This window comes from Rhipicephalus sanguineus, chromosome 11 (genome assembly GCF_013339695.2).
Source record: "Rhipicephalus sanguineus isolate Rsan-2018 chromosome 11, BIME_Rsan_1.4, whole genome shotgun sequence".
Lineage (NCBI taxonomy): Eukaryota > Metazoa > Arthropoda > Arachnida > Ixodida > Ixodidae > Rhipicephalus > Rhipicephalus sanguineus.
Window position 1 is genome coordinate 11,247,736 of NC_051186.1, and position 19,804 is coordinate 11,267,539.

General features: G+C 45.8%; 1 protein-coding gene across 1 annotated transcript in view; it reads right to left on the reverse strand.

The window, feature by feature from the left end:
* The window catches only part of LOC119374324 (uncharacterized), a 48,888-nt gene extending 31,134 nt beyond the window's left edge, over positions 1 to 17,754 (reverse strand). The window contains 8 exon segments of the mRNA XM_037644403.2: positions 214 to 284; positions 7,503 to 7,576; positions 10,248 to 10,266; positions 10,268 to 10,331; positions 13,194 to 13,252; positions 16,455 to 16,506; positions 16,593 to 16,643; positions 17,751 to 17,754. Of these exon segments, the coding sequence (XP_037500331.2) occupies positions 214 to 284; positions 7,503 to 7,576; positions 10,248 to 10,266; positions 10,268 to 10,331; positions 13,194 to 13,252; positions 16,455 to 16,506; positions 16,593 to 16,643; positions 17,751 to 17,754 (394 nt within the window).
* Positions 17,755 to 19,804: the final 2,050 nt, after the last annotated feature.

Below are 19,804 nucleotides of genomic sequence, written 5' to 3' on the forward strand. Positions count from 1 at the left end.
AGATTCCAGCGTTATTGCTGGTGACCGCGTAAGTTTCAGAATGAACTCCAGCGTTCGCGTTGTAAATGTAATCTAATCAGAAGAGTGTAAAATAATCGAGAAGCTTCCCAGACATTCTAGCTTGGCCTGCACAAGGCAGGGGTTACACGTGGAATGGGTCAGATACATAAATGCAGAAAAAGAAGCGCGTAGCAATATTCAGAGAGCTATCACCTGTATTGATCACGTTGATGTCGAGGACCAAGTTATTCTTCCTGAGGATGACTGTGTACAGCACCAGGAACCTGAAACAGAAAGTGGATGGGTGCAGTGCGAACACAGACTGCTTATTTCACATGGAAGACACAAAAAAGTGCAGGCAAGTGCCAACCATCCAAATAACTTTAATGATGTTACAATAGACTCTCAATAAATGAAACTCTCTTAAATGAAATTGCTGCTTAAATGGAACAACTGCCTCTAACATGATTGGTTTCGTGCTTGAATTCTGCACCCCTTTTCATCTCTCAGTAAACGAAACTCCTGTTAAATGAAACATATTTTCCTGGTCCCTTCAGCTTTCGTTTAACAGGAGTCTACTGTACTTGCAGAAACCGACTTACAGTCATCACGGCAAGAGTACTGTTCCTTTTACCCGCTGGATGATACTAGCTGCCCAGGCACAATTAAAACCTCGGAAATTACAATTTTAAACTGTCAATAGCAGGCTATTGATGGGAATAGGCAGGCATATGTTAAACAGACAAAGAAAAAAGCTGATTGCGTTTTTCAGTTTTACACAACAGGAGTGGCCCAAGTACACAATGTTCTTTTACTGCACAGTATTTGCTTGTACTGGCGAACCCAGATATATCAAACCTGAACGGGATCACAGAAAAGTTCTATATATATAGGTACTTCAATATATAAAATATTTTACATTTCCTAAGTACATTCCAGGCGATTTTACAACTGTTCGATATAATAATATAATTCGTTAAATGTAGGTGTGATATATGTGGGTCCGACTGTAACGCGTTGTGAACATAATCTAGCTATCGCACTGATTTAGTGTTGTTGTTACCAGAAACATTTCCGTCACAAGTACAAATCGTTAAAATTCATTTTCATTTAGATACTGCACTTAAGAGGACTCCAGTGCGAGTTAGTTAATTCACGATGTCAGCACTTGTTTGCGTCTTGTTGTGTCTCTGTCTTTCGTCCTCGTATGTTTTGCGCTGCAAAATACTTGCTCTAGATCCTGCATGTTTGTTCAGCTTTAAATGTTTCCGTTTGCTTAGTGATGAGTGTGTCTCCAACAAATGTGACGCTTAGTGTCACAATCATCAGTGTCACTTTGTTTATTCTGTAAGCCAGTGCCATGGGACGGCCCTGTCTGGCATATTCGTTGTTCCCTCGTGAATCTATTTGTGCTCTGTGCTGCTTTTTTTTTTTTGCTCTGCTTCTCTGTGGAATTGAGCGAAATACGACAGTTCACTGTAGCATTGAAGAAAAAGGCGACAGAGTTTGCGGACACACGCGTTAAGTCTGGCAGCACGGTGCGAGTTCGGAGTTCCTCTGAAAATTATTCGCTACTGGCGGATGCAGAAGGACCGCATCCCAACATGCAGCAGCCAGAAGAAAATCTTGTTTCAGGGTCGGACCACAGCTTATCCAGAGCTGAAGACGAAGATCCTAGTGCACCCGAAGGAAAGCTGTCATGGCAGCACACTTACGAGGGCACAGTCAAGGACTTTCTATCATGGCTATCATGGCAGTGACATTTTATGAAGATAACGCCTGCACCTTTTTTTCTTTAACAGCGAAGCTGTTTAGCAAGTCGTTCCTTGTCCGACGAACGAAAAAAGCCATCATCATCTTAAACGAGTATGCGCCACAGAAATTGGGTAAATCCAATACAGTAAAACCTCGGTGATACAAATCTCGCGGGGTTACCAAAATATTCGTATCATCCGAAATTCGTATCACCAGAAAACATAAAAAATTAGTATGCGACAAAAGAAAGTTGGCATACGTTTTTATTTAGTGTTTCTCAGGATCACAGCGACGTCATGAACAGCTTTGAATGATTTTCAGTAATGTTTCTAGACGTCAACAATCATACTTGTACTCGTAATCATACTTGTACCAGATGTGTTGTGCCCCGTGACCGCTGGTAGCCCGTTCCTAATTTTTCTACGCTTTTCTACATGACACCAGAGTACTGCGGTGAAAGTGACTTAAGAAGCGCTTTGCACACGACAGATAGAGGCCAAGCTCCTTCGCCAAGACCATCCGCTTCGTCTCTTGCGGTCTTCATCCACGTTTCGTGAGACTTCATGACGGACCCGCAGCCCAAGTTTCAGTCTTGTTTCATAGAACGTCTGATTGCGGGGACAAGGCTTGTATTGACGTGGCAGGCACGTGTTAAAGGCCAACTCCGGCGATTTTTTGGCCATGTCAAAGTAATGGTGCTTTTATGTTCCTGAGACGCTCCTGTTACGGGCCCGATAGCAGAAGTACTCGGCAAATTGGAGAATAATTTTAAATAAGCAAAAAAGCGCAACACCGAAACCGAAACCCAACCGAGTGTACTGTCTACGTATGACGTAGATGTTGTTACGAACGAACCGGAAGTCGTACAAGGCATGCCGGTCACGCCGGCGCGGAGTATGAAAACTGTGACAGCCGGGACGACCAGCGAAGCGCCGGCCAAACCCACGCTGTCGGTCGCCTTGTGCACAGCAGACGCTCGCTGTAGCGGCCTAAGCGCCGAAGTTAGCGGTGCCCTCGGCTGCCTCACTTCCACCGCCTTGCCAACACTGACGTCACAGACGCAATGTTGCCAATAATTGTGGGAAGCCAGGAGGGCGTTTGCAGACAATCTTTAAAATTCATTTGCAAACAATCTGCGCATGTCTCAAGCCTGTAATTTGGCATAAATGACGGAAACGTGCAAAGGAACGTACCCAGCGAATTTCACTGAGATCCATCGACCTCGAAAAATCGCCGGAGTTGGCCTTTAACACACTACAATGACGCTGCTGCATCGAGCACAGGAGCACGCGTCAACCCGTCGAAAAAGAAAAAAGAAAGTGCGACGTCAACGTCATCTGTAATATAAACGCGAAGGTGCATAAAGGCCTCCAAGATTCGCGTGCACTATCTCGGAGGCTACGACGCACCGTTGATGGTCGCGCAGCGCGCATGCCCGCACCCGCGCGTGACTGCCACGTCTTCCGCGACAGCCCGTGCGGCCCCTGTTCGTACCTGTGCTCCAGCCTACATTCGTATAAAACATCAGGGGTGCAAATCGGTTCGCAACAGCCGTACTCCAATACATTGCAGGTTAATGGGCCTTGTCCGGGACCACAGAAAAATTCGCACACCCCGAAATTCGTACGAGCCGTGATCGTATCACTGAGGTTTTACTGTACTCACCACTGATCCACTAAAAATGAAGGCAAAAACTATCATCATCATAAACGGGTATGTGCCACTGCGAAGCTACAGCGGAGAGACGAAGACCCCGGGTACTACAACGAGAGAATACTAGGTAATGGGAAAGGCAACGGCGGTTGCGAGAAGACCCCCAAGTGATGGAAGGCCTACGCCAATGACGTGCCCGTAGCTCTATGAGAGGTGCAAACGCTTGGTTTCAGCACGAGTTTGTCTCTGCTCTGGAGTTTGTACATCCGTGTCGTGTCTGTGACTGTCCGTGGTTTAACTCGAGCCTCTCTGCGCTGAGAATCACCGTAGAAACAACCTACCATCACCTAGCTAAAGCCTAGCAATGACCTAGAAGCAACCTAGAAACAACCTGCATCAACTAGCTAAGGCCAAGAAACAACCTAGAAGCAACCAGATTAGTCTTCAGAATCATCCAGCTTCGCTGTTTCAAGCCTTGTGTGGCTTAGTACAAACTTCCGCCATTTTGACATCTAGCATGTGAAACCAGCGTGTAAACAAACATGCGAATAAATGTCGTTAGTGCATGGAATTTGATGCTTTTGATACAGTCGAACTCCGCTACAACAAACTCCGCTTCAACGAAATTTCCGGTACAACGAAAAATTCTCGGTTCCCCGTCAACAGTCCATAGGAGTCCAATGCATAAATATGCTCGCCACAACGAACACTTTTTCTGCTGCCGTTCCGCTTCAACGAAATTTGACGATGCCATTCGGGGCTCAAAAATTTAATTTACTGTGCAATAAACACAATCTCGGGACATTTTGATTCATTTTAGACCATAAAAATACGAATTCAAAGTCTGAATCGCGTGTTGGAACCGCCAGAAACCGCCGCTGTTGACTGAGCATGGGGGCCGCCATTGCTTGATAGCGACGCCGATCAGACTGCCCTGCTTTCGCAACTGGCTTGAGTTGCTTCTGAGTCGCAGACAATCCGAAGCCAAAGCTCAGTTGTCGACACAGGGGTGCAATCGCGAAACGATAGCTTTTCCGATGCCTTTGCAATACTTTTCGTGCTTTTTGCGCTTCGCTAGTGGTCAGAGCCACGGTACATCCGCCACATCCGCATTATCAACAGGAGCAGCCCTGGGGTGCAGTCGTGGAATGGTGCCTTTTCCAATGCCAATGCTTTTCGTGCTTTTCGCGCTTGGCCAGTGCAACCGGTGGTCGGAGCAACAATTCATCCGCGTTATCAACGGGATCAGCCAGCCGCGAGTGGTAAATAAGAATAGCATCGAATAAGGCGTAAGTCATCGATCCGCGATAGCACGCCTGCATGTCGCCGTTGTCAGCGAATAGCTAGTGTTAGCGTGTTGGTGCAACTGTGCAGTTCGTGTTGCGCGTCCATGCTTGTTTGATTCGTTCGCGGAAGCCGTTGTTTCTGCGTGCTTCTCAACGTGGCGTCGCTATGCATATACGAGAATCGCGCCGTAACGCTGCTGGGTATGCAAAGGAAGCAGCAGACACTATTTGAATACTAGCTCAGGTCAGCCATATTTTTTTCGATTTCACTACAACGAAATGTTCACTTCAACGAACATTTTTCCGAGCACCGTCAATTTCGTTGTAGCGGTGTTTGACTGTACTTGGATTTTGGCTTTTGATACTTTGGCCATTTCATAGACTCATTTTTCGATTTTCAGTACTTTCAGGTCGGTGAGTTAACATACATTCTGGTTCTTACGGCAGTGCATATCCACTCCATTGATTCTTTTGCAACATTCATCGTGATGCCATGCATAATATTGATGAAGCATGACGTTAGGTGGACGGGCACCTCAGCATTCTGTAGGGCGGCATCGGTTGTTCTCACGTGCATTCAATCCACATACACAGAAGGCAGGGCACACGAGAAATGCAACATAATCTTCTGGCAAAATGTGTGCTGCACACTACTACACTGCTATCGCTATCAGTTGCTAACAGACTCCTTCAGACAACCGATCAAGTGGGCATAGCGTCTTGTGAATGCCACACCAAGACGAATGCGGTGAATCATACATGTGATGTTTCGCTTTAGCTTGTGAGGCATACAGAACTTCACAGGTCCCGATTGTGGTCACTGTCAGTTACCAGAAACCAACGCCTCCTATAAAAAAACTATGCCTGGGATGTGAGCCGCAGAAGCGCTGCCCTACCCTTTCCATTGTCCTCCCTTCCACTCGGTACAGTCTCTAGAGCCTCTCGCGGCGAATTCTTGGAACCTGCAGTGGCGCGTCGTCGCGCCGCCGGTAACTCGAGCAGATGACGCGACGCGACATCGTGTCCACTCTTTTTCGTCTGTCTCTGTTGTTTAGCGCTTTGAAGTTGTGTCATGATCCACTCACCCTTGCCTGTCCTTGCCCTTGCACGAGCGGACGCGATTCATGCTACATATTGCAACGTTGAGACGCTCTTGGACGAGGTGACTTGAGAAAACACTAGCCGTAATGTGGACGAACATGTGGCCATAAACATACTTCCGGCGAAATTTCTTGAGTGGTCACGAAAGCAGTATGTGCACGGTCGAGCGTCGGCGGAAAGAATGCCAGCGTTAGTGAAACTAACGGAGGAGTTAATAAAACTAGAGCGCGAAGAAACGCATCTCGAACGCACTAGCAACGCGACGCCGTAAACGAGCTGGAAACGATGCTGCGCAAATAAACAGACATCGACAAAAATAAACGCATGAGGCAAATGCTATACAACGCCCGTTCTTGGGGAGCTTTTTTTCGTGCGTTTATAAAAAAACGACAGGCGCTACGAAAGACAAACACATGAGAGAAGAGACGGGACAGGCGCTGTTCTCTCACATGTTCGTCTTTCGTAGTGCAAAAGTCAAGATGTTAAGTACTCACCAACTCTCCCAACAACAAGTTCTTACTAAATAAAAAAAAAAAGAGTTGCGGGCTTGACTTTCCACGAGATACCATCGGACAGCAGTTTGTGTGACCAGTGGCTCAAGGCGATTTCGAGAGAAGACTGGGTGCCAACAAGTAACGTTGTAGTGTGCAGTCTTCACTTTCGCACTACGCCCTGTTTTATCCATAGATGCTTGTAGGCCTTCGCAGATTCGTGGACTGTGTGCTTCCTCATCGGAGGTCGGTCGCGAAACCCCTTGAACTTCGCGTTCACAGGATTGTGGAAGAGCTCGTGGGCTTACCGGTGTTGAACTGTGCAAACACAGACTCCGATCACCGCAAAGAGCTGCTGCTGCTAATTGCCAGAAAGTTTATGAGGCCGCTTTAAGGAGTAAGCGAGAGGAACGCTGCCGCCAAGTGACTTGAAAGAACATCCCTGTCGCGAAAAGTTCCTAAGGTCTAGCCAAGCTTTACGCAAGGAAATGACTGACGCTCCTCCAGCGCATGTCAGGAACGCGCGATCAACCGCCCGCACAATGCAGCCAGCTGCTGCCGCTGCACCGGCACAATGTTGCCGACACCATCGCTCTCGCTGGCTCCGGCGGTACAGTCGCTGGCACCACCACACGGCGCCCGCTCGAAATGTGTGGCAGCGTTCCTCCAATGGCAAAGCTAGCGACGTCCCAGGCATAGTTTTTTTTATAGGAGGCGTTGCCAGAAACACATGAACATTTATTTTGCGCCTGTCCAGCATACGCACGAGAGCGTCAGAAATTGATATCCTTGATTGGGCAATATCACAGTAGACCACTAACTGATGAGGTTGTGTTAGGTCCTTGGCCAGACGTCAGCAGCACAAGTGTGGTTATAGAAGCAGTCGTAGCTTTCTTACAAGCCACTGGACTGGATGCACACCTTTAGATTTGCCCCAGCGTAACAGAACTATATTCTCATCTCCCTACCTCACCATCGTCATTCATCACTCTTTCGCTCCCCCGTCCCCCTTCCCCAGCGTAGAGTAGCAGGCCAGAGCAAACTATAGCTCAGGCCGACCTCTCTGCCCATCTGTAAATAAAGTCTCTCTCTCTCTCTCCTTCAGACAACCAATTGCATAACTGGGGCCATGTTTAGTTGACCATGTCACAGCCCAACCGATATTGAAACTATAGATGTGAACCGTACCCTTCCAGAGGCAGCAAGGAGCACTCACTTGAAGTTCCACATCTTTCTGGTCTCCTCGGTGTCTTCAAGTGCCAGGGTCACGGCGAAGCCACCATCTGCGACCTAAAAATAATAATAATATAATAATAATAATTGCAGGGGTTTTTCATCCCGAAGCCATACGATATGATTATGAGGGGCACCATAGTGGAGGGCTCTGGAAACTTCGACCACCTGGGGTTCTTAACGTGCACTTAAATCTAAGCACATGAGCCTCTATAGCATCTTGCCTACGTCTAAATGCGGCCACCACATCTGGGATTCGATCCCGTGACTTTCGGGTCAGCAGTCGAGCACCGTAACTAACAGACCACTGCGGTGGGTCGCCATTTGTGACTCGTGAGCAAGAGTACAATTGATCTGACACCATTGCTTCATGGCAGAAAAGGAGATTAAATGCCAGTAGATGTGATCCCTAAAAGCCAGCAAGCAAACAATGGTAGGCTATTGACATGCCTAGATGGCTTGTTTTTGCCAGTGCCAATGTTTTAATGGATTACCACTCACTAATCACCAATCGGCTCAAGCCACACATCTTTGAAGTGCCACGAATGTTGCAACGTAACTCGTAGGAAAATGGTCTTGCGCAATAAGATTATGCACACATCAAAAATCAATGTTTTACATTCTCAAATGTATGCGAGACCAAATAGAATGGTGAGACATCATGAATTCAAAATTGCTTTCCTGCCATTCAAACCTTATTTTAGAGTGCACCTTCACTATAATTTTTCCCAGTAAAATTCAATTCTAAGCTGTGAGAAAAAAGAGGGGAAAAAGTATGTTCTCGATAATATATGCCGTTGGCTTCGCTGGTGTTAATGTGCGCATGTGCCACACGATGTATATAATTCGAGCATTCGTGCGATCAATAAATAGCTGGAAGTGAGCGCTGTTCATGTTTAGTGCCTATATGCGGGGGTGTATGCGTGTGTGAATGTGCCGTGTGTTTGCGCTCCAATTGTTTTTGAAATGTTCTACCAACTAATAATAATAATAATAATATCTGGGGTTTAACGTCCCAAAACCACGCTATGATTATGAGAGACGCCGTAGTGGAGGGCTCCGGAAATTTCGACCACCTGGGGTTCTTTAACGTGCACCTAAATCTAAGTACACGGGCCTCAAACATTTTCGCCTCCATCGAAAATGCAGCCGCCGCGGCCGGGATTCGATCCCGCGACCTTCGGGTCAGCAGTCGAGCGCCATAACCACTAGACCACCGTGGCGGGGCATGTTCTACCAACTAGCCTAACAACAAGTTGCATCAAATGTCATGATGAGATTTGGCTATGGCTGATTTGGGATAGCCCAGTGTGCACGGATAACACAACAAAGGAGCTGACAGTGTTTTGCAATGGTGGGTCTGTCAGTTATCTTAGACTTGTCAGTGTTAAACCAGCAAGCTAGAGATGCACAGAAAGAGCGTAGTTAGTGCTTACAATAAACTCACACACAAAGCCATATAAGCCTTGTAAGTGGCAGTGGAAAGTTATTTTGCGTGCTAGTCCCACACTTTAGGCAATGCTCAAAGCAGGGTGTCAGAACAAAATGCTTTTTTTTTTGTTCTAGTATTAGTTTCATTCCATTTATGTTCTGGAACTAAAAGAAAAATGGTCTGTAACAATTCGTAACAGTTTTTATTTGCATGCAAAAACTTTGATGCAAAGTAATCATAAAAACATAGTACCATATTTACTCGATTCTACCACGCCCTCGATTGTAACGCGCACCCGTTTTCCGCGACCAAAAAAAAAAAGTAATACATCGATTGTAACGCGCACCCATTTTTCCTGAGAGAAGAGAACAAAAAAGTCCGTAGGAGTCAAACTTCGCACATTCAGAAGAACAAGTATTTGGGTTTTAAAGAACTGAAGTTTCAAAAAAGTAAAACACAAAGTCAAAAAGCGGGCCTTGCCGCTACAACTGTCACCACTACGGCGGCGATACGAGTCGCGTAATGGATCAGTCCTCGTCGCTGTCGGACAACTCCTTGTCGCTGTCAACACTCTTCGATTTCGGGAAACCGGCCCTGCTTTGGTCCACTGAAACCTTTCGTGAAGCTTTGTTGTAAAAAATCTTCTGCTGTTCGCGCCAGTCTCGCACGCACGTTTCGGGAACTCTGAACTATATCCGAACGACCGCGATGCGGCCAGATTTCCGTCCGTCTCTCTGCACATGTAATAACTATTCTTTTAAATGCGGCATTGTGGTACACTCGTCGAGTATTTGGAGTCAGCACTTCCATGCCGTCGATGCGAACGCAGAACGGGATGACAATCTCCTCAGCACACGTACGAACTGAACAAATGGCAGAAACCATGGCAGAAACGGCCAAAGCGCGTAGGAGGCGGCCATTTTGAAATGTCGATGGCAATACGATAACCGAGTTTCTTTTTTTTTTTTTTTCGGTACTCGATTCTAACGCGCATGCGATTTTTGGACTCGTTTTTCCGGAAAAAAGGTGCGCGTTAGATTCGAGTAAATATGGTATTTATTTGTGTTCATAAGTGAATTATGAATTCTCTGAGCAAGCTGAATGCTTGTGTTAAAGAAGTGAGCATTTTCTTTCCGTTCTGACACACTGGTGCAGAGTACGCGGCCCCTAAGACAACGACACGAATGCAAAAGACTAATTTTTCTTAAGTTTATGCGGTCCTAGGCCAACAGAATTTGATCAGTTGCAGGGTTAAGCTACCGTCACCTATGGATGAGTTGAAATGAATGTGACTACCGCATGCGGCTGCTCGTGCACAGTCCATCTGGAAAATTCTTGCGAAGCCGTGTTGAGGCCCCAGGCTCCATGGTCCGAAATTGGCTACATGCATGGAAAACGAAACGCACTTCCAATCATAGAGACAGTTTGGGCAACACGAATTCTTGCACAATGTGCACTGCAAAACAAACATGCACACGTAAAGAACTATTAAGATTAAGCGAATAAATATAAGCCAATTTTTAGAATTATTAGATACAATCAGTAGAAGAAAGAACGACGTCCTTTCACACTTTTTCAGCAAAATCGAGTCGCATTAAAATAATCTCGGTTAAAGTGAAATTTTAGGTATGCTTAGGAAATGCACAAGTACTTTGTTCACAAAAGAAACACGCACAAAACTTCACAAAAGAAACAGTTCTTTTTTTTTTTAATTATGGGCACATCCAATACAATGGCAGAATCTAAGTTACACAGTTTATTTGAGTATTCTACATAGCAGTAGCAGGGGATAATAGGAGCATAGACTCGTGTCCTCTACCTACGTCATGTGCACAAAGGCAGTGACCAATACCCTTCAGAAGGAATATCGCTAAGAAGCAGAGGCACAGATAAGTCTAGAGCATTTATATAAATCCATCCATATAGTATATGCTTTGAGTCATATGGGTGCATGTGTTATAGGGGACCATCCAAGAATGTACACATACCCATTGATGTATAAGACCGGCTGTAGTCGTCATTTTGTAGTGCTACTTGAGGAGAAACACAGCGACATTATTTATTATGTACTTACGAGAGTCTACCAATTGTGTTTATGGACACCATGATTAGTTGTCATATAACGGACACTTTGCTTGTGAGGTAGAATAAACGCTCTAGTTTTACCGGCCTGAATGCTAATGAGGTGTTTACCTTATATGTGGTCGACCCTGTACATGGCTAGGGCAGATCCGTAGTACACGAGCCCATAGAGTTTCCTACAATACTTACTAGAGGGAACTCTGGCGCTAGTGTCTATGGGAGTTGCAACGCATGGCCTTTCAGCCAGCATGGGAATGATGGGTAGTACACAGATTTGTCTAAACTTCGTACTTTCGGCTCCGTTTGGCTCGGCGTCACTTGCATCCGCTTTGTCACAAGACGAAGTTCAGCAACGTTCAGCAGTTCCACTTCACCGCCTAACTTTTTTAGCCTCACCAACTCAAGTCTCGTCATGAAGTTCACAACGATCCATTCTTTTATCCGAAAGAAAACCAAAACACAGCAATAAACAAAGCCAAAGTAGGTTTGAAGCCGCAAGCACGAAGACAAGGCAAATTTGTGCACTACCCATCATTCCCATGGTAGCTGAACGATTGCAGCGCCAAAGTCCGCTCTAGTTAATTTTAGGAAACTCTATGCACGAGCCCAGGAACCGCTCTCCACAAGAGAGAGTGAACGAGCGCAAGAACCACAAAAAGAGAAATGAAACATCCACTTCCCTCGCATCTAGGTGCACTTTAGCTGCCACCTGCATCCTTGCAATGAGATCTGCTCAAACATATGACATGCGCGAATGCTACAAGGGGAGAGAGGTGAAGTTGCGGTCTCATTTTAGCTCCGCCATTGCCATGGGCAAGCTGCGAGTGGTCCGTATGCCCAAAGAACAGCGAAATTACGACGAACTACGCTGACAGCAGCGGCGGGAATGTGAGCGGCGGCGTCGTGCCGCCCACTCACTGTCACAAAAAGAATGCGCCTGCAACATGGCATGCAAGTGTGTACGTCGCGCCGCCAGTCACGAAAAGTATTCATCAGTGATAGAACAAGTTTGTGTGTGTGTGTGTGCGCTTTTCGAAACGATGACTGCCACCACCGCTGAAGACCATAAAGAACGTAATTTTCATCAAAATTCTGTGTTGCCTCTATGTCGTGTGCCACCACAGCTTCGCTGGTCAACCACCTTTTTAGGGTGCGACAGCTCATGAACGTTTTCAGATGATTCACAAGAACCAATAGCAGAAATTGCGGTCACACCACTCTGTGTGGGCTGCTTGACGCCATTTTCTTTTGTTTGCCCGAGCCACGTAAGTTGACTTTCGCTCCTCACTCTCGTAGCATGGCCAAAGGGCACTTTGGGCGAAAAAAGGCGTAAGTTTTCAATGTCATTGAGCAATTTGTTGTTGTGTAGTTTGCTTAAGAAGTGATGTCCGCAAACATGGACACTAGCAGCGAGGAGGTGGAAATGAATATTCCTTCTCCTGGATGTTTCACCCCACCGTATGGTTCACAGAGGCTGAACTCTAGTAGTACTCTAGCCAACTCTGGTACTCTAGTAGTACACTAGTAGAACTCTAGTAATATAGTAGTACATATGCAAAAGTTTTACTGTCAACCAATGAAGACTTTGGCCCTTTGTATTCCCTCATATGGGATGTATTCTACAAGTGTTAATGCATGCATTTAGACAACTCACATGAGACTCAAGTTTTATGATTTACATAAATCTATGGGAGAGCTATTACAGTCACTGGTTGCACAAGGAGGGACAATAAACAGGAGATAAAGTCCTGATAGACAAAGAACTACATAATACTGAAAAAGAATACAAAAAAAAACCCCCAGAAGACTCAATGGCACCCTATGCATTCGCCTTAAATGACTCGAAGGCAAAAGCCATCTGGTGTGGCTATTTTTACCGGGCACTCTATATAACGGAATGTTACTTTGCAAGACACATTTTGTGTCACATGAACCCACAAAGATGAAGTGAAGGCACAGCCCACTCGATCAAGCGATGTTGCTTGCTTTTTAAAAATTTTTACTCATGAAAGTGCCACGAAGATCAAGTGGACATGCAGCTTGCACACTCATGTGATATTTTCCACACCTCACAACACGACTGTTAAGCCTAGAGATTTAGAGCTTTCACATGAAAAAGAAACTTGAAAGAGGGAAAAATATGTAGACAACAGGACTTACGAAAAACGAAGGGAATCCCCCCTCTGATAGCCTTCTTGTTGTCGAAGATGGCCTTGTCGCTGTAGACAGAATGAAGAACTCTTTTAAGAAGGGCACACCTACGAACTTGATGACATCAGCAAAAGGAGAGCATTGAAGCAACAATGAAAACTTTGTAATAAGCTATATTCTGCATTACATTTGTTTTGGAAATCAGTTCTGCGGAATCCAACAAGGCAGGCGGAAGGGTTTAAAAAAAACGGGTCGTTGTCAATTTACCATTCTTAATATCTGTTTTCTTTGATATGAATCACATGGCAAGAGGGACAGAATGTGAGAAGCGAAACAGGCACCCGCAGGCATACAAGTGAATTTACTGAAAAAATGAAAACCTTTTATGTAATGCAATCTTAGCGCACGAAAATCAGTTACTTCTTTTAAATGTAACGCCGGCCACACAAAGAACCCTGAAGAGGCGCATCTTGCTGTGCAATCCTTAAACACTTCTTTTTGTTTTTTAGAAGAAATGTGGATATCAAAATCGGTGCAATGCCTGCTTTTTATGGAGGCCGATATCCTTAAAAAAGCAGCCGCATGGACTCGGGGAAGAAATAATACTTTTTTAATGTGTAGTATCTACAATCACAAACTGATAAATCAGGTGACTCCGATTTTTGGGATACTATTTGATGTCTAGCCTTTGTGAACATAATGTTGAAAGATGAAATGACATACAGCGCTGAGCCCCTGTACTCTATAACACTGTATCAATGACAAGGCTATTTTTTCATACACTTCGTTATAACCCATAAGTCGTTAAATCCATGTTCGTTTATCGAGGTTTGAGTGTACATCTCTGTCAGTAAATGAAATCCCTGTTAAACGGATCATATTTTGCCAGCCCCTTCATCTACTTCTGAGCGGGCCTCTGCATTGTAACACATCCACCAGTATCCGGTCATCAGCATACCTACAAAGATTTAAAAAATTAGGAGCCCTTCCCTTATTGGGAAAATGGGGGCAAGTGAAGTTTGGCGTGTGCGCGCCTGACCTATTTTCCTTTCTTTCATTCCATCGCATTGTGCAATGCTCTCTCCTAACTTTTCCTTCCTCCATGCCGAGTACTGGACTTTCCATCCACACGTTTAACAGAGTAACACTTCTGTTGCTTCCGGCAACAATGAAGGTCACATGTGAAACAATTAAATGCAACAATGAAATGTGGCAACACGAACTGACAAGTGACCTCGATAAAAGATCAGATTGCCATGGCTCACAAGCCCACGATCAAGAGTGCATCAGTTATTTGAAAACTGCACATACAAATGGGCATGTCACCGGGGCACCATCGGGGGCCTCATTTGTGTACACCTGCACCTCCGTACACTGGCCAGCATCGGGTTTTTCGGGAACTATGCTGCTGCCACGGAAATCTGTAACACGTAGAAGCTTCACTTAAAAGCTAAAAACGGTGTTGCTCATCTTTGTTTACAGATGGAGCCTAAAGCTACTCTTTGTAACTACTCGTCCGACAGATCAATCAATAGGTTGCTAATGCACACCTCTTCTCTGTTCTTGAGATGGAATGTTTTCGAGATTCTGAGCCCTTTGGACCCTCGTCACCATGCAATTCTTCGTAACCCTTTCTTCCCAAGTAGTAACAATAATAATAATAATATCCGGGGTTTAACGTCCCAAAACCGCGATATGATTATGAGAGAACGCCGTAGTGGAGGGCTCCGAAATTCGACCAGCTGGGGTTCTTTAACGTGCACCTAAATCTAAGTAACGGGCCCAGACATTTTCGCCTCCACCGAAATGCAGCCGCCACGGCAGATTCGATCCCCGCGACCTTCGGGTCAGCAGTCGAGCACCATAACTACTAGACCACCGTGGCGGGGCTTTCTTCCCAAGTAACAAAGCCAGGCTTTACAATGTTCTCCTATGCTGTATCCATGTCTGTGTACATCACCTTTCATCATTTTTCGTGCAAAAGCAGAAATGACGAGCTAAAAGTGTGGTACTATATGTGTGGTAAAAATGTGGTCAGATGCAGGCGCGAGCGACATCAAGATTGTGATAAGGTCATTACTAGAGCTTTTTGAGAAAATTTGCACTTTGCACTCAATGTACTTATTCCCATAGGAAAAGCAGCGCATTGTACAAGTTCCAAATAAGGTAGAGACACAGCAACTGAGCACACAGTCGAACGCAAGGACCTCTCCGTTGTGGCGCTAGATTGGTACCTGTACTTTTACGAAACCAAATGACATTTTTATGTGAAATGACGTTTTTATGCGAACAAGCTATAAAGACGAACTCCCTGTACACACACACATGGAGGCGCTAGTCCGAGCACGTGCCCATGCATTCATGAATTCATTTCTAGTTGTAACGTACCAGTTGACAGTAACAACTCGCCATTAAAGGTTTTGTGCGACTGGGAAATTTTGTTGGGTCTGAGCAGAATGAGGCACCAGCCACTTTGTGTGGAATTCAAGCAATTCATTGCTTCCTTGTGCGAGCTTGGGCTCGTTCTCTCCAATATTAGATTTTTCGGTGGCTGCTTGACTTGCGTGCCTCAGTCACAAGTCCTAATACACAATAGATGTCATGAGTGTGTTAAATAAAACTGGGGGATATCCATTGGCACAAATTTACTTTTGTACAGAAAATAGTTTTCAAAGAAGCATAGTTACACACAGTTACAAGAAAAACAATCCAACGATCTGCTGTGGGGCCGCATATCGACAAGCGGAAACACGACGTTGTTAATGCTAGTCCAGCACAGAGCGATATTGCGCTTGCTTTCGAGCCACTAAAAAATAATAATTCAAGGTGCACTGCTACGCTGTGTCTCGCGCGCGTCACTGGCATAAGTTCGTTTTTAATTAGAAGCAATTATTTCTGCGCGGGACTAAAACAGTCTTCGTTAATTTTAGCTCTCACTGACCAAGTGATCAGGCTTATTTTTCAGTGCGAAAGTTCTTTCTTTCTTGTTCCCGCCACCCACACATTGTCTTTCGTTCGCATTTGTTCTCTATTTCCGGGACACAGCTAACGTAAAACGATCAAGCGACCCTTTCGTTTCTAAACGCAAAGTCCAAGAATACCTTGACACAAATTGGCAGAGTACACACCGTTCCGCTATCTGCGGCCAGTTTTATACCTGGGCGCGCTCAGTCAAGGATACGCGAAACACCCATTGGAATCATCGAGCAGTGTTACGGAAATCATGCCACGCCTCAAAATCGTTCGTGAAACCGTCGTTCTCTTACGTACCTGACGAATATGCGCTCCTTGCCGTTGAAAACCCAGGATATCAGCGTAGCGCCTGCGGCGACAGCAGAAAAGAAAAGAACGGGATATGTCCCGTAAACATAGACACACAATTCCGGCTGCAAGCGCAACATGACATACCATGAAGATGAATGCACGCGCTTGCCTCGGCGGTTTTCAGCCTAATCAGTCCTTCTCTTCAGCCTTGTTCATTCTGAAGTGGTGATCGCGAAGACGCCGAGTGGTGACCTTTTATCGACTAAGCAACACAGCAGCTTTCGAACTTCGTCGGCGCGTATTTTCGTTTCCGCTGACAGCATTCGCGTGCTGCGAGCGGCAACTTGCCAGAGAAACAAGATCAGTGAGTACTAACAAATGAAGTCTAGAACGAGTAACCCAGCGATCGAAGCGCCCGTCCGAAACGGGAAAAATTTTCGGGTGAGAGCGCTCAGCACTCCTGAGCACTGTCACAACATAACGTTACCCATAGTTGATCTTGCAAAACTATTGAAAGCACATACATCTTCAGCCCGCACCGTGATCACGTCTTGATAGGTGTGTAACTTTACAGGTAACTACAACAGGTAACGAAAACAATGAAAATGACATTGGTGCGGTATTGCCTGTCATCTACCGAATGACTTGAGAAGCTTGCTGCTGCCCCGAAAGGCGGGAATATCAAAACTGGTGTTTTCCCTCATTCTGTTTGGGCGCGTGGGGAATCGTATTCCCCCTGCAACTGCGGTCATTAGTTTATTGAGGTGTTGAAGAAACCATCCCATCACGGTGCGCCACGAAAGGACCTGCGCAAGAATTTGGAAATATCGTAACCGGCACAAGAAGTGCTGTACAGAGCTGAAGCTTTGGTATGGCAAACACGCCCGGTCGACACTCAGATTTAGATGCAACATACATGTCAGAAAGATACTGAACATACAAATATCATGCGGAGCATACTGCTATAGGGATAGTAAAACATGCTCACAACAGTGTCACAGGGTCACTTTTGATCGCAATCGAGCCAGAACAGGATCGAATTTTCCGATTGTGGTTGGCTCCTCTACGCAAGCTACGGAAGGAAGCCAATCACTTCAATCACTGCTGCGAAGTTTGATACCAATCGAGCTTAATCACGATAAGCGATGCACTGGGTGACACTGGTATTAGCTGAAAAAATAATAATAAAACGCCAGGTCTGCGCGGAAGACGCAGCACAGTCATAGCGCAAGTCGGATGACGGCCTTCAAGCCCGTTGTGAACTCTCTTAGGGCGCCTACCGCAAGTACACTTGCACAGTACCCATTATGCCGTAATTCATGCTCCTTTTGGGATTAGCGATGTACCCACTACATATATGTAAGACAATGTGCACCTACGTCGCTGCCACAGGCGTAGTGTTTTCATTTTCCCGGGGGGCAGCTAGGGCGTAGCCAGAAATTTTTTTCGGGGGGGGGGGGGGGCACCTCCTTGATCTGAAGTGGGGGTCGGGCAGGCAAATGTGACGGTGTCATTTTGAGCTGTGTATGCCATGGCAAAAAAAATTCCGGGGGGGGGGGAAGCACGGGCCATTGACCCCCCCCCCCTGGCTACGCCACTGCGGGGGGGGGGGCATTCTCTCACGCCTTTCGCTCTCTCCATATATATATTTATATATACAGAATTGGTATGTTACTTTTATTCAGCCCTAATTTACAGGCCGAGCATTTCGACCACCTGTGCAACAAGTCGGCGCTGTTCTTCCCCTTCAGCGCCAATCTAATCGAGCCAGGTGGCGATGGAAAGGGAAGGAGGAGGGTAGGAAGCCGATTGCCGAGCAGCCGGACCGTGAAACTGGGAATATAATATAAAAGAATCACAGGGTCCCTTGTGTATTCACCTAAGACGACTGGAAGGCGAAAGCCATCTTCTTTTCTCTCCCAGTCGATGTATTGGTCCTGTCCTGCCACCCTCCGAAGCTTTGTGCACCTACCGTGCCACGTTACATCACGTGACGTCACGCTAGAATTTGTGACGTCAGTAATCGATCTGTGACGTCGTGATGGCGTCATATGGTGACGTCATCACGTGATGGTCTTTTACACCACTCGAGCTGTGCCCGACACCGCGGAACGCCGACACCGACAGTCAATTGCATGTTTGATGAGGCATTTAAGGCTTTCGCCTTAAATTTGTGGAAAGTCAAAAATCCAAATTCAAAGTTTTAGCCAACTTTAGTCTCTTACGTGCCAGCACCTCGTTATGACGCGCTCTAGCGGGAGACTCCAGACTTATATTTGTCCCCTGGAGGTTACTTGTTTTGCGCACGAAGCGTGGCGCACAGGAGTAGCGCATCATCCGGAGAGCCAGCCGCTGTCTTCCCCACGGGCTTTTGTTTCAAAGCAGCGTCCCTTTGTTTTCGTTGTTTTGCGATGCTGCTATTTGGCTTCTTGGGTTTTTTTTTTTTGTCATGTTTTATTTTTTTTTATTCTCATGCTTTTTTAATTTGTTAAACGTGCGCCAGGCAGGTGAGAGAGCGATAACGCTGGCACAGGAAGCTTCAATTATACGAATGAAATCAACTTCATATGGGCAAAACTAATTCATAGATGGTAGCAATGAACGTTTGGTACCACACACTTGTGCGAAGCCGGGGTTACGAATTTTTCCGCCAAAAGATTTCTGGTTGGGTATTCGTGTCGCTGTTGTGTGACAGAGCTGGTAGTAAAACCCTTCACTGACCAATCGAAAATGAGTACCATCTTCTTTTCTCGGCACTTCTATGGGCAGATCGAAAGGGTACGCATTTGTGTAGACATCCAAGAAAGTACACTGTTCTCTTCGTGAGCAACTCTCTGCGAAAGCATTCACAGATTCACTCTGTCCGGGGAGCATTCTTTGTTTTCGTAGGACCACGACGTCGTTACGCGAATGAATATATTTTTTAGCCTGTAAAAGCTGAAGCGGGGACTTCAGTTGTTCATCCAAACAGCATATTCCGCAGATATAAATCCGTTTGAGGGGCACTTTCCACTGAATGTTTGACCTGTCAATGGCCCAAAATCCAAATTTTAAAAGCCTCAAAAGAAAAGAAGCGGGAATAAACAGGCCCCTGAGAAATAGCTGCAAGATACTCCAATGTCGATGGGTGCGGACCCAAGCCAAGCTTTTAAACAAGTCCCGGCCGGGCCAGGGGCGGCTTCATGATCGCGTGGTTTTGGTACAAACCACTCAAAATATTGTCGTATGTTTTCTTCCTGTGTTCGTATCTTCATTTTTCGCCCTGATTTGTTAGCTGAATACAGCCACGAATTAGTGAAAACGTGAGCAGCAGTCAACATGAGGCGCCACTGCTGCATAATCCTCAGAGGAAGAAC